Source organism: Pituophis catenifer, unplaced genomic scaffold (assembly GCF_029215685.1).
Source record: "Pituophis catenifer annectens isolate HBS135680 unplaced genomic scaffold, rPitCat1.0.hap2 SCAF_2, whole genome shotgun sequence".
NCBI classification, from domain to species: Eukaryota; Metazoa; Chordata; class Lepidosauria; order Squamata; family Colubridae; genus Pituophis; species Pituophis catenifer.
In genome coordinates, this window is record NW_027256882.1 from 296,540,547 (window position 1) to 296,552,857 (window position 12,311).

The following is a 12,311-nucleotide window of genomic DNA, read 5'->3' on the forward strand; positions in this document are numbered from 1 at the left end:
CTCCTGCCTCCGATTTGTCCTCCCCGGGAGCTCTTAAAATCATCCTACTGGATTTGGCTCACTGATGCCGCCCTCTGAGGTCATCTTGCCTCCTCACTGACATTTTCCCTTCCCCGTTCTGTCCTCCGAGTCAGGCCAAAAGAGGACAAATCACCTGGGCCAAGAACGGACGGGGGGGGGGAGCCCACTGACCGTACCGCTTTCCTCCGGGACAACGCAGGACCCCCGATAAGCCCCTTCGGCTCTGGCTGTTCCCCCAGTTGCTCAGCTGCTGGCCTGACTCCCCCCTCGGCCCTGGGTGTTGTCCTGGGGGGGGGGAGGTGGGAAAGCGGGGACTCTGTACAGGAAAGCATCCTGGGCAGAGAAGCTGCCCTATAAGGAGAAGACTGAGAGGCTTTGGCTAGGCATGCGGGGGGGGGGGGCGCTGGGGGGGATGATATTATAGCAGTACTGATCTGGAGAGATTTTTTCCTCCTCTCCAGGCATCATCCATTAGAAATGTTTTTGAACCCAGCGGAGAGCCGAGGCAGCTGGTGGGATGGGCTGCCAGAAGGGATCCGTTGGGAAGGGAAGGCGAGAAGGGGACTCAGGGCTCGCAAAGTCCACCCAGGCCCATCAGCATCTCCCAAAATTGGCCGCGTCGTCCTGAGGGGGTCTAGGACAGCTCGCCAAGGGACAATTCAAAGCTCTATGAATCATTCCACCCAGTCACTTTTATTCTTGGTGGCCAGGTGTTCCTCAAAATTGTTGTAACTCTTGTATTTCTGGATTGACTTACTTGTTTTATGATTGTTGGCCCTGGCTCTGTTGAAATTAATGTAACTTTTGCATTTGTTGCATTTTCCCGTGGCGAGTTGGCCCATTCTGTTGCTGAGAAATGCTTTAAGGGGGCCGAGTGGGAGGGTCCGCAAGAGACCCCTCCCAGCCCTCAATCCAAACGGCAGCCGAGATGAGCAGCCCGGAGGGGATTCTCACACCCCTCTCCTGGGGGGACCACCCAGGACATTCGGTAGAGGTAGTCCTCAACTTATGACCACAATTAAACCGAAAATTTCTGTGGCTAAGCAAGATTTTGCCCCTTTATATGACCTTTCTTGCCACGGTTGTTAAGTGAATCGTGCTTCCCCATTGACTTTGCTTGTCAGAAGGTCGCAAAAGGGGATCACGTGACCCCGGGACACTGTGACCGTCATAAGTATGAGTCAGTTGCCAAGCATGTGACTTTTGATCACATGGGGATGCTGCTACAATGGTCACTTTTTTTAGTGCCGTTGTAACTTTGAACGGTCACTAAATGAACTGTCGTAAGTCGAGGACTACCTGTACTTCGCAAAGGCACTTCCATGAGAATTTGGTGTTCGATGACAAAAGATGCCCCAACTCGGGCAGGGGGGCCAGAGAGGGTGGGGCCCTGTGGCCCCATCTTGCAAAGAGCCCGGCCAGCCTTTCTTTGTGGGCTGACAGCCGCCCCCCTCACGGGACAGCCAGCGCCCTGGGAAGCCTCGGGAGGGCGGGGGTGGGGGTGGAGTGGCTTCCTCCATGGCTCCTCGCAAGACTCGGCGGGGGCCATCCTGGAGTTTAACAGACAACACAGCCCCCTATTTTTAAAATACTTTATTTTTTTAAATATTAATACAGGACATTACAAAAGGAGAAATTCCAAAAAAACGCTATAAAACCACCCGGGGTCTCCCTGAAATGGAGGAACCCCAGCAAGGCATGGCCCTCTCCACCCTCCTCCGTCTCGGCCCCCCGGGTCAGCAGCCCACGTATGGGGAAAACACACCTACACACACACCCACACCCCGGAGGGGGCCAAGAGAAAAAGGACGAGGGCCTTCAGGCACTGGAGCACCGCCGTGCCATCCCCTCCCCAAATCTCCGTTCTGTACAGCTATACAGGAAGGGGCTGTGGGTGCCCCCTTGGCTCCCCCACCCACCCCAAAGGAGGGTCAGCCCGGTGGGCCCCTTGGCAGGGACGGGCTGAGGGGACCCCCAAGGAAGCACCTCCAGTTCTCCGTCAAGAGAAAATTCAGAATAAAAAGGATGGGTGGAAAGCCCCCCCCCCCCAAAAAAAAGAGTGTTGACCCAAGATTTTAACTCTGGAGGGGAGGGGAGATAAGATGATGAGATGCTCTCTGGCAAAGCCCCTCGGGCCCTTATCTCCCCCCCCAGACCCAGCCTCCCTGCAAGTGCTGGTCCAAAACCCAACGGAACTGTCAAGGATTAAGAAACGTTTCTTGAAAATTCTCCCTCTGAAAAGTGACAAAAGGCGCCCAAGCAGATCCCCCCCTCGCCCACCTCCCAAGAAACACACAACACCCCCCCCCATCAACATCAGACGATACCAAGACCCCCTCCCAGCCTCCAGCAGTGCTCAGAGCAGCCCACCTTCCCTCTCCCCTTCCCCAGGGAGCCGTCCCGGATCACTCCCTTTCCCAGAATTCAGATGAAAAGCCAACACAGCCAAGAAGAGGTTAGTCCTCATGAAGGTTCTATTCCAATACAGAGTCCAAAGCACCCTTGAATGGCAGGTCCTTGTTGTGACCCCAAAGCTTGCTGGAGAAGGTTTGTCGGGCCACCATCACAGGGTCTGTGTGTGCAGAAACAGAAGGTGGGCGGAGGGGGCCTTCTCGGTGCCAAGCACAGGAGGGAGGGTCCAGCTCCTGCCGGGTAGGACGAGGTTGACTTGGTGACCCCCACCGGCTGCTCTAGGGAGGTGCAGTCCAGAAGGAGCAGGCAGGGGACAGAGACAGGAGGAGGTGGTTCTATTTACAGGGCTCTGGTGTCCTTGGCAAAATTTGGGGAGACCCTCCCCAGCTCCAGAAGAAAAGTCCCCTGGGAGAGGACCCCCGAGACGCACGCAAAGCAGGGACACCAGATCCAAAATCGGGGACCTCTCAAAGGAGCCAAGCTGCCAGAGGAGGGGGGGGCAGGGCAGAGAGGGTCCCTTGCAGCAGGAGGAGGACGTGGCTTGCAGCAAGAGACAGGAGGGTCCCGGGGCGACGCCCAGGCCAGGTGCAACGTGGCACAGCATGAAGTATGGCTGCCGCTCGGAGAGCAAGCCGGCTGGCAGAGAGAGCGTGAGGTGGGCAGGCAAGGCCCGGCCGGGCAGCTCTAGGAGCAGGGCAGGTGTTGCTTGAGGATCTGGCGGGTCTGGGGGGCTATTCTGTCAGGGAAGCGGACTTTGAACTCCACAATCAAGTCTCCGCGCTGGGAGGGCACCTTGGGGAAAGGCAGCCCCTCCCCTCGCAGCCGCTTCACGGTGCCCGGCTTGATGATGTCGCTGCAGGGCAGGGGGATCACGCGCCCGTCCACCGTGGGGATGTTGACGGTGCAGCCGCACAGGGCCTGCGAGAGAGGAGGAGAGAAGCGGGGTGAGACGGCCGTCACTCGAGGTCACAGATGCCACAACGTCAGGGGTGGGCAACGATGGCAACGTTAGGACTGGTGGACCTCAACTCCCAGAATTCCTGACGGCAACTTCTGGGTGTTGAAGTACAGAGGTCCTCAAGTTGCTCTCATTGCCCACCCCTGCACTATGCCATGCCAGCAGGAAGCAGACCAGCAGGGAACCCAGAGCAGGGCATCTTGCGGGCACCACCCTCAAGCCCTTCCAAGACCATATGAGGATCAGTCTTGATGGCCTCCGATAGCCCCAGGCCTTGGGGGAGGGGAGCGTAGGCAGAACTAGAGGACCAGCCTTCTGCGGGCTCCACAGTCTGTCCGGGCAAGCGGTGGGCAGCCTGCAGCCTCCGAGGCTGGCAGTGCCGGAGCCCCCCCGAGGTCTTCTCCCTTCTCCTGCCTGGGCCCACTTCCAGAAGTGGAAACTTTGGAGTGCTGCTGCTCCTGCCAACTTCCACAAGGCCCAGGAGGGCCTAACAAGAACTGGGTTATTTTTTGCCCACAGCTGACCCCAACAGCTGCCAAAAAGCGAGCACTGCTGTGACCCAGCTTGGGAAGGGAGGAAGGGCAGTCCTGAGAGGTCAGGGCCTGGAGCCCAGCTCACCCCAAAGGCCCCCAGGAAGAGACTCACACCCAACAAACGTGGGAGACCCGCCTCAACCACCTCTTGAGGTCCTCAGCAAGATTAATCAGCTGACCCAAAACAGACACCCCCCACTGCCCCCATTTTGACCTCCAAGGCTCCCCTGTGATGGAATGTGGTCTGGATTCCGAAGGGGGAGGAAGTGCACTCAGAGGAGCAAGAGACAACTCGGGTCAGATACGGTACTTTGTGTGAGAGAAAGAGGGTGAAGAAGGCTCCTCCTCAACAGTTCCCAGAATATATGCCTCACGGGAGTGTTAGCCTGCTTCCGTTTGGAAAGATTCCATCTATGGGTGAGGAGCCATTAAAAATATTCTGTTTGGAAGACTCACAATGTGTCTTTTTCAGTTTTTGGATCCTGACGGGGATGAATAAATTTATGTGGGAGAAAGAGAAGGAAGACAGCTCCTCCCTAAGAGTTCCCAGAGTGCACGTTTTATGGCGCAAAGAGTCTGTTTCAGTTTGGCAAGATTCTGTCTGTAAGTGAGGAACGATCAGGGAAACTGTTTAGAGGTTCTCAATGTATCTTTCTTGGGCTTTGGGACCTGACCTCTCATTTCTGCACAGGGAAAGCGTCCTGAGGCTCAACCTGCTACCAAGGAAGGCCTCGGTCTCCTCGCTGCCTCTACCACCACCTTCCCTTCTTCCTGCCCACCTCCCTTCAGCCGCACACGGCCATTCCGGTCTCGGCCTCCTCAGGATTAGGTGGGAAATCTCTTCCCTCCCAGCTGGGAGTCCTGGTTCTTCTCCGGCCAGGTCTACCCACTCCTGAGGGACGTTCTCCCTTGTGGCCACCTGGCCAAATGCCTTTGTGCAGAGAGCTGGAATGGCTCAGAGGCGGCAGCTGCCCAGCCAGCCTCTAGGCCACCTCAGTTCCCCCCTTCTCTCGGCAAGAGAAACGTGTCGTGCAGCCAAGCGGCAAGAACAGGTAGCCCCGAACCTGCTCCGGAGGAGCCGAGGGCTCGCTAATCTTTCTCCAGATTTACTCATCCACGACTCCCACCTGTCGGCTTCCCTTCCCTGGTCGGAAGGAGATGGGGAACCCCTGAGCATGTGGGGAGCAGTTCACGGCTGGGACCACCCAAGGGCAACAGCAGAGAGCTCCGAGAAGAATCCAGAAGCCGAGGGAGGGTCTCCAGCTTGGGGGGGGGGAGGGGGCTGCAGTACAGGTAGTCCTTGACTTACAACTGTTCATTCAGTGGCAGTTCAAAGTTATAACGGCACTGAAAAAAGCAACTTACGACCGTTGCAGTGTCCCCACGATCACATGATCAAAATTCAGACGCTGGGCAACTGACTCGTATTTATGACGGTCGCAATGATCCCATTTTGTGACCTCCTGATAAGCAAAGTCAATGGGGAAGCCAGATTCACTTAACAACTGGGGCAAGAAAAGTTGTAAAATGGGACAAAGCTCGGTTAGCAAATGTTTCACTTAGCAACATAAATGTGGGGCTCTACTGTGGTCATAAGTCGAGGGCTACTGTCCTCCACCCTCTTGATTAATTTAAGGGGCTCCATGGACACCAGAGGCCCATCGTACGTACGCCCGCTCCTAAAAACGCAAACGCCGCCTCCATTCCCTAGAAGCAGAGCCTTGCGGGGGAGGGGGGGCTGGTCCCCACGGAGCCACGGGTGCCCAGGTGGCAGGAACAGAAGCGTCTCTCGCACACAAGCCGAGAAATTCAGAGTTGGCAAGTCTTTTCAGGAGCAGCCACTGAACGCACAGCAAAGGGTGGGAAAGGGAACAGCCTGATGGTTAGGCCAGCTTGCACACTTGGCAACTGTTCCTCGGGGGGGGGGGGTTACTTTTTCTTTACACAAGGGCTACTTTGGGGGAAAGCAGGACCCCAGGAACCCCGTTGGCCCCTCTCCTTACACCCTGAAGCGTCTTTAAACAAAGGGAAAGAAGGCAAGGAGGACTAGACGAGAGACCCCTGGCTAAAGCCACCGGGGCAGGAGAGTTCGAGGAAGGCCGGCTTCTTCTAAAACACCGGGGACAGTCAGCAACCTTCTCCAACGTGGCCAGGATAGATCTTGATTGAAGATCTTGGTTGAAACTCTACCTGGCCACACTGGAGAAGGTTGCTGACTCGGGTCTCCCAGCTAGTCTGAGAGGACCTCAGCAGGCTGGTCCCCAAGGCACTTTCTCAAGAGGCAACTGGACTCTCTGGCTTTTCTCTGAAGACGTTTCGCTTCTCAGCCAAGAAGCTTCACAGGAAAGTCTTCAAAGAAAACCCAGAAAGTCCAGTTGCCTCTTTGGGACCAGCCTGACCTGAATCTCCATGCTGGCCTTTGTTCCCCGACCTCTGGCCTGGAGGGTCACTAGTCCCTCACACCTGTGTAGGAGACAAACTGCTGGGTCCCCCAACTCCTGTACCCTGCTCTTTCTCCTAGGTGATGTAGGAGATGCACGAAGAAACTGAGCCGAGGCCCAGGAAAGCCAACAGAGAGACCACCAGTTGTCCCCAACATCAGTCCTCAGTGAGTTCCATCAACTTCCTACCTGCCCGTCTGCCTAGCCCCCCTGTGTCCGAGAGACGCGTTCCCCACCCACCCACCGGCCTCGAACCAAGGACCCACCTCTTTAAGACTGATCATGGCCGTGTAGATGATGTTTGTCCCGTCGCGACGGAAGTGGCCGTGTGGCTTGTCCTTCAGGACGAAGACGATGTCGGCCGGGATGTTGTCGGGGGTGGCGTCTCCTTCCTTGGGGAAGGTGATCTTGGTGCCTTCCTTCCACCCTCGCTTGATGATGATGTTCAGGATCTTGTCCTCTGTCCGCATCGTTCGCCCGTCCGGGTTCAGCCGCCGGCGGGTGATCTTCATCCGCTTCGTAGCCCCGTGGTAGATTTCCTCCAGAGAAACCTTGAGCTCGTGGATCACGGGCGGATCCTGCACCTTCCGGCGCATGTGGATGGGCTCCGGGTGCCGCCGATGGACCCCGTTCAGGCCATTGAAACCGAAGCGGCTGAAAGCGCTGAACGGATCGTCACTGTCGTCGTCCACGTCCATGTCCTCGTGGTCGAAGCCGTTGAAGACCCTGGATCGGCTGCTGCTGAAGAAGATGTCGAAGGGGTTGGAGCCCCCAAAGAAGGAGGCGAATGTGGCGTGAGGGTCTCCATGGAAGGTGTAGTGGAAGGTGCTGCCAGAAGGGCCGGAGGGACCACCACCCGTTTTGAGTCCTGAAAGAGAACCAAAGGGAAGAACCATCAGGGGAGGCAACGTAGAGCGGAGAAGCTCATTGGACCTGCAGCAAGAAGAGTCACGGCCTTTGCCCACCGACAGTCCTCGTGATCCGGGGGGCAGAAGCAGGGGCCCGACTCAAAGCCTGGCCCTGCTCCAGCCCATTTTGGGAATGCAGCCCCAGAACCTGCTTTGGCCCTCGAGAACCAAGCTCCACAACAGGCCTCTCGGACACGAGCAGGAAAACGAGGACTGCACAAACTCTGGGGATGGCTGCACGTCTAACCAAAAGCTTGGAAGCTCTTCTAGTCCAGCTCAAGCAGAAGACCCAGAACCTGTCAGGCAAATGAAGGAGGACTAGGGGTGAAATGATAGATATGTCCCAATAAGAGGGGCTGTCACAGAGAGGGGGAGGGGCTCCACCTCTTCTCCAAAGCCCTGGAAGGCAGGACAAGAAACAATGGAGGCAACTAATCAAGGCAACCTGGAATTAAGGAGGAATTTCCTGACACTTAGAACAATTAACCAGAGGAACGACTTGCCACAGGAAGTTGTGAGCACTCCAACACTGGAGGATTTTTAAGAAGAGACTGGACAGCCATTTGTCTCAGATGGAAGAGGGTCTCCTGCTTGAGCAAAGGGAGTTGGACTAGAAGACCTCCAAGGTCCTTTCCATCTCTATTCTGATCGTTTGCTTGTACATCATTTGGCTGATCTCTCCCGTTAGTTCTGTAACACAGGGGTCAAGGTTGAACATTGTGGAGCACTCCACCCCATGGCCATTTCGGACAGGGGAGGCTGATCGTGAGGGTCTAAGCCAGTCGGAAACCTTCTGCAAGGACCAAGCCCAGGTTAACTGAAGAGGAAGCTCCATCCACAGAAGGCCCCGTCCCCTGAAGCTAGGATGACAGGTCCTGCAGGACCATCTCTGCTCAATTCCCCAAGAGCGAGAGGAGCAAAGTCAGAGATCTCCTCCTTCTCAGTTTGCCTGGATGCAAGGCGGGAATCGTTCCCTCTGAAGTCCTTTCCATTAGTGGCAAAGACCTGGAGACCTTGTCCTTTGGGCAGGTGTCCAGAAGACAACCCTGGAGCATTGACGCAAAGGTTTTGTCCTTCCTGCATGGAGGGGGGGCTCTCGCCTCTGAAAGGCACCCCGACCCAAATCATCCATGGAAAGGACTCTGAGATAACCCCAAAAGCAGAGTGGAAGGAAAGCAGCGGCAGCAGAAAACCCAGCCCTGAGGAGGAATCAAAATCAGAATTGAGCTGGAAGGGACCTTGGGGGGGGGGGGGCCCTTCTAGTCCATCCCTTTGCTCAAGCAGGAGACCCCATATCACGTTAGACAAGTGGCTGCCCGGTCTCTTCTTAAAAACCTCCAGTGATGGAGCACCCACAACTTCTGGTGGCGAGCAGTTCCACTGGTTAATTGTCCTCACTGTCAGTTTCTCCTCAATTCCTGGTTGCTTCTCTCCTGGATTAGTTTCCATCTGTTGTTTCTTGAAGGGCCCCTCTCTCTTCTTCCTCCCAGCCCAGCCCAGCTGCCTCTTTAAAAGGGGGGCTTCCCCAGATTCTCAGGGCAAGCAGGGGGCAGAGGCCAGGAGGGAGACGGGGGGCTGGGGCAGCAGCTGCCCCACAGCTGTTGGCTTTCAATAACAGTGGAGCAGCAACAGCAGCCCCTGTCCGAGGAGAGAGCGCTCAGCTAAAATGGGGGAGGGGTAAAGGGAGGGGAGGGGCTGCCACTAATAATATAAGGCTCCCACTTTGTGGCCAAAATTTTTCCTGTCCCCTCCCTCCCGTGGGCATTCTCTGATTAACAGGCTAAATTGGGACGGGACTCCACATTCTCCATTCAACTCTCACTTCTTGCTGACTTAATTCTTCCAAGGGAGAAACATGTGAATGGATTTCTTCCCCCCCCCCCCGCCCCCAATTCTTCGTGGACCTCCCAGGACCAGCGACAGGAGCAATCAGGCCTTGTCAGTCACTGCTCCGACATAATTAGAAGGCCCACTCAGAGATGAGAGCAAAGAGCTTTTATTTTTAGACCCTGATGGAAGCTGGAGCCCCCCACCAAACTTCTCCAAGGAATAGGCCAACTCTGCTTGCCCTCCCCAGGCCTTTGGCTCCCCCCCACCCACCCCAGGAGCCCCCCAACCCTAAGAGCTGCCTGCTCCCCAAAAGGCCAGGGACAGAAAAGGGAGACGAGGCACTGGAGGGAAGGGTCCTACAGCAGCCTCGGTGCCCCCTCTTGCTCCCGTCCCTGTTCTTTAAAACTTGCACCGTGGCTGCAAAACGCACAAAGAGCAGGTATTTGCAACTTGACTCCAAGAGGGGTCTTTGACTATTTGCAAGGAAGGAAGTTTCCAGGGCAGGCAACTCTACCCCAAATTCTTTATCCCGGTTTTCCCCTTCAGCAAATGAAGAAGTCCAGAACTATTCTGGCCACCGAGTCCCCCATTTATTAATTTAATTTATGACTTTTTGCTGGGCTCTTAAGTTATTCCCAGCTCCCGGGTAACAACAACAAACCGGCCTGCCAAAAGTTGCCACGCTCCCTCGCTGCCAAATGGCCCAGGATAGCTTATGAAAGGATTACTAAAATTGGGAAAGGCTCTTCAGGTCCAAACACAAACACACACACACACACACACACACACACACACACACAGAGCAGCAGCAACATGGACTGAAAAGGAAGCAGAAGCCACCCTCCCTTAGGCCCATCCGGCAAAGACCCCAGGCAGAAAGAGCCAGGCTCCCCGCGCCAATCCCCTCCAGGGACACCAGGCAGGAAGGGGTCTGTACCTCCCCCCCCACCCTCAAGAGCCCCTCCCCCCTCGCCTGACAGACAGTGAATTGGGAGGGCATGTGGGGGCTGACTTGGGGCCTGGGCCAGGGAGAAGCTTTGGGGGACCAAAGAATCTTTGGTTCTGCAACTGGAGTCCCGCTTACCCTCTTCTCCGTACTGGTCGTAAACGGCCCGCTTCTTGGGGTCACTCAGCACGTCGTAGGCCTCGGCGATTTCCTTGAACTTGTCCTCCGCGTGAGGGTCCTTGTTCTTGTCCGGGTGGTACTTCAGGGCCATTTTGCGGTAGGCCTTCTTGATCTCATCCTCGTTGGCCCCCGACTGGATGCCCAGGGCCTTGTAGTAGTCCTTCCCCATGGCCGAGACGGGGCCAGCCGTAGACTCCTTGTTCCTGCACCAGGGAGGGAGAGACCCAGATCATCGGACAAGAGCCAGGAAGGGGCGGCACTGGTGGGGCTGGCATCTGAAGGGCACCACGTGAGCCCTGCCTGGACAGCCTGCCCCTGCCCACAAAGAGGCGGGCAGGAAAAGCAGACGGGACCCTCGGAGCCTCTGCCAGCCATCGCCACTTCCACCACCAGCAGCAGGGGAAGCCTCCGAGCCAAAGAGGCTCTTCTCCCCAGACGAGACGAGACGGCAGCAGATTGCCTTACAAGAACCCTTCCTCGAGTGAGCGAGCGCTCAGCCCGGGAGTTCACGCAGGGACACGTTTCCAGCATGTACCGGCAGAGACGGCAGAGGATGGAGCTGGTAGACGGAGACATCTTGTGATGGTGGCAGGCTATTTTTAAAGAACTCCCAAATGAGAGCCCGCCACCGCAGGGAAGGACTGCCCGAGGGCACAGCGGCTGGGACTTGCAGCAGCTGGCATCCCAAGGCCAGGGTGGTGCTGCCTGACCATCTCCGGCCAGACCAGCCGAGGCTGCTTGGGGTCGAGGCTCCCTTGGCGGCGCCACAGAGACCCCCAACCCACCTCTGGAGGCAGTCAAGCCAAAGAGAGCTGCATCCCCCCCCCAGCTCCAGGGTGCCACGGAACCTCCCCATCCTCTCCCATCGGGGCCCCAAAGGCCGGAAAGGGGCAGCCAAAAAGCTCCCGGTGTTGAGTTCCCCATTTTGCTGGATTTCAGAAATTTGGAGGGATAGGAAAACCAAGAACACAAATAGAGACACAGAGAGAGAGAGAGAGACCTGCCTGCACATCTTCCGCTCTGTCACTTTGGGACCCCTTCCCCCCCCCCCATAAAAGGAGCTGCCCCCCTCTCGCCCTCCAGCCGAGGCTGGGGATGATGAGGGGCGCTGCCCTCCGGGAGAGTTGAGGAGCCCGGGGGGAAAGAAGGCAGCCCAGCTCCCACCAAGCGCCCACAACGGCCCCAGGAGGGCGGCTGCCCCTCTCCACGCGCCGCGGCTGCCCGGGGGAGGCGGCGAGTGACGCCAGCAGCGCTGCTGACACAGAAAGCAAGAATCCCCCAAGTTCAGCGATGAGCTCAGGAGCCGCAAATGCCCGCCCTGGCAGGTGGGCAGCAGCCAAGGCCCCCAGGACACGCGCCCCCCCCCTCCCCCCCTCCTCCGTCAGAGCCTGTGCGTGTTGGGACCCTTGGCTGCTGGACGGACGCAGGGGAGGGGAGGGGGGGGGCGAGGGTCCTGCTCCGGAATGGGCACCAGCAAGGGCGGAGGGGGGGCTGGCATCGCTGGGCGCCCGGGGAAAAGGCGACCCTCCCTCCCTCCGTCCCGAACCGCTCGGCCCACCGGCAGCCCCCGACCCAGCCCCGCAGCGCCTCTCCCGCCTGGCGGCTGCCTGGTGTCCCCGGAGCCCCCCGCCCCGCATGGGCATCGGCCCCGGGACAGCGCCGCCCGGACCCCTCGCCTGCGCCGGTGCCGGCCGGGGAAGCTCAGCCCCTCGGGGGCCCCGCGAGGTCATCGGGGCGGGCCGGGGGGCTGCGGGGCAGCGGGGCGAGGCGGGTGCCGGCGCCCTACCTCTCCAGGCGGCTCCAGAAGAGCAGGACGGCGGGCATGGCGGAGCGGCGGCGAGCGCGGCAGGCGAGGAATGCCGAGAAGCGCGTCCGCCGCCCCCGCCGCAGCGCCACAGCCGCCCCGCCCGTCCTCCCCTCCGCCCCCCCCCCCCGACGGCACCTGCCGAGGCGGAGGCGGCGCTGGACCGGCCCAGCCCAACCCGCCCTCCCCCCCCTCCCTCCCTCCCGCCCCCGCCGCCGCCGCCGCCGCCGCCACTCACCGCCCGCGCCTGGCCTTCCTCCGCCGCCGCCACCCGCTCG

At 58.4% G+C, this 12,311-nt stretch overlaps 1 protein-coding gene across 2 annotated transcripts; it reads right to left on the reverse strand.

The window, feature by feature from the left end:
* Positions 1–2,381: 2,381 nt before the first annotated feature.
* On the reverse strand, positions 2,382–12,311 carry DNAJB5 (DnaJ heat shock protein family (Hsp40) member B5). 2 transcript variants are annotated; one of them, XM_070936032.1, is made up of 4 exons: positions 12,272–12,311; positions 10,188–10,432; positions 6,632–7,233; positions 2,382–3,351 (listed from the first exon to the last, which is right to left on the reverse strand). In XM_070936032.1, the coding sequence occupies exons 2-4, from the start codon at positions 10,396–10,398 to the stop codon at positions 3,118–3,120; spliced, it is 1,047 nt and encodes a 348-aa protein (XP_070792133.1). In that variant the 5' UTR covers positions 10,399–10,432; positions 12,272–12,311; the 3' UTR covers positions 2,382–3,117. The 2 variants fall into 2 exon arrangements, with proteins under 2 accessions (XP_070792133.1, XP_070792132.1); XM_070936031.1 differs by lacking the exon at positions 12,272–12,311 and adding an exon at positions 12,016–12,049.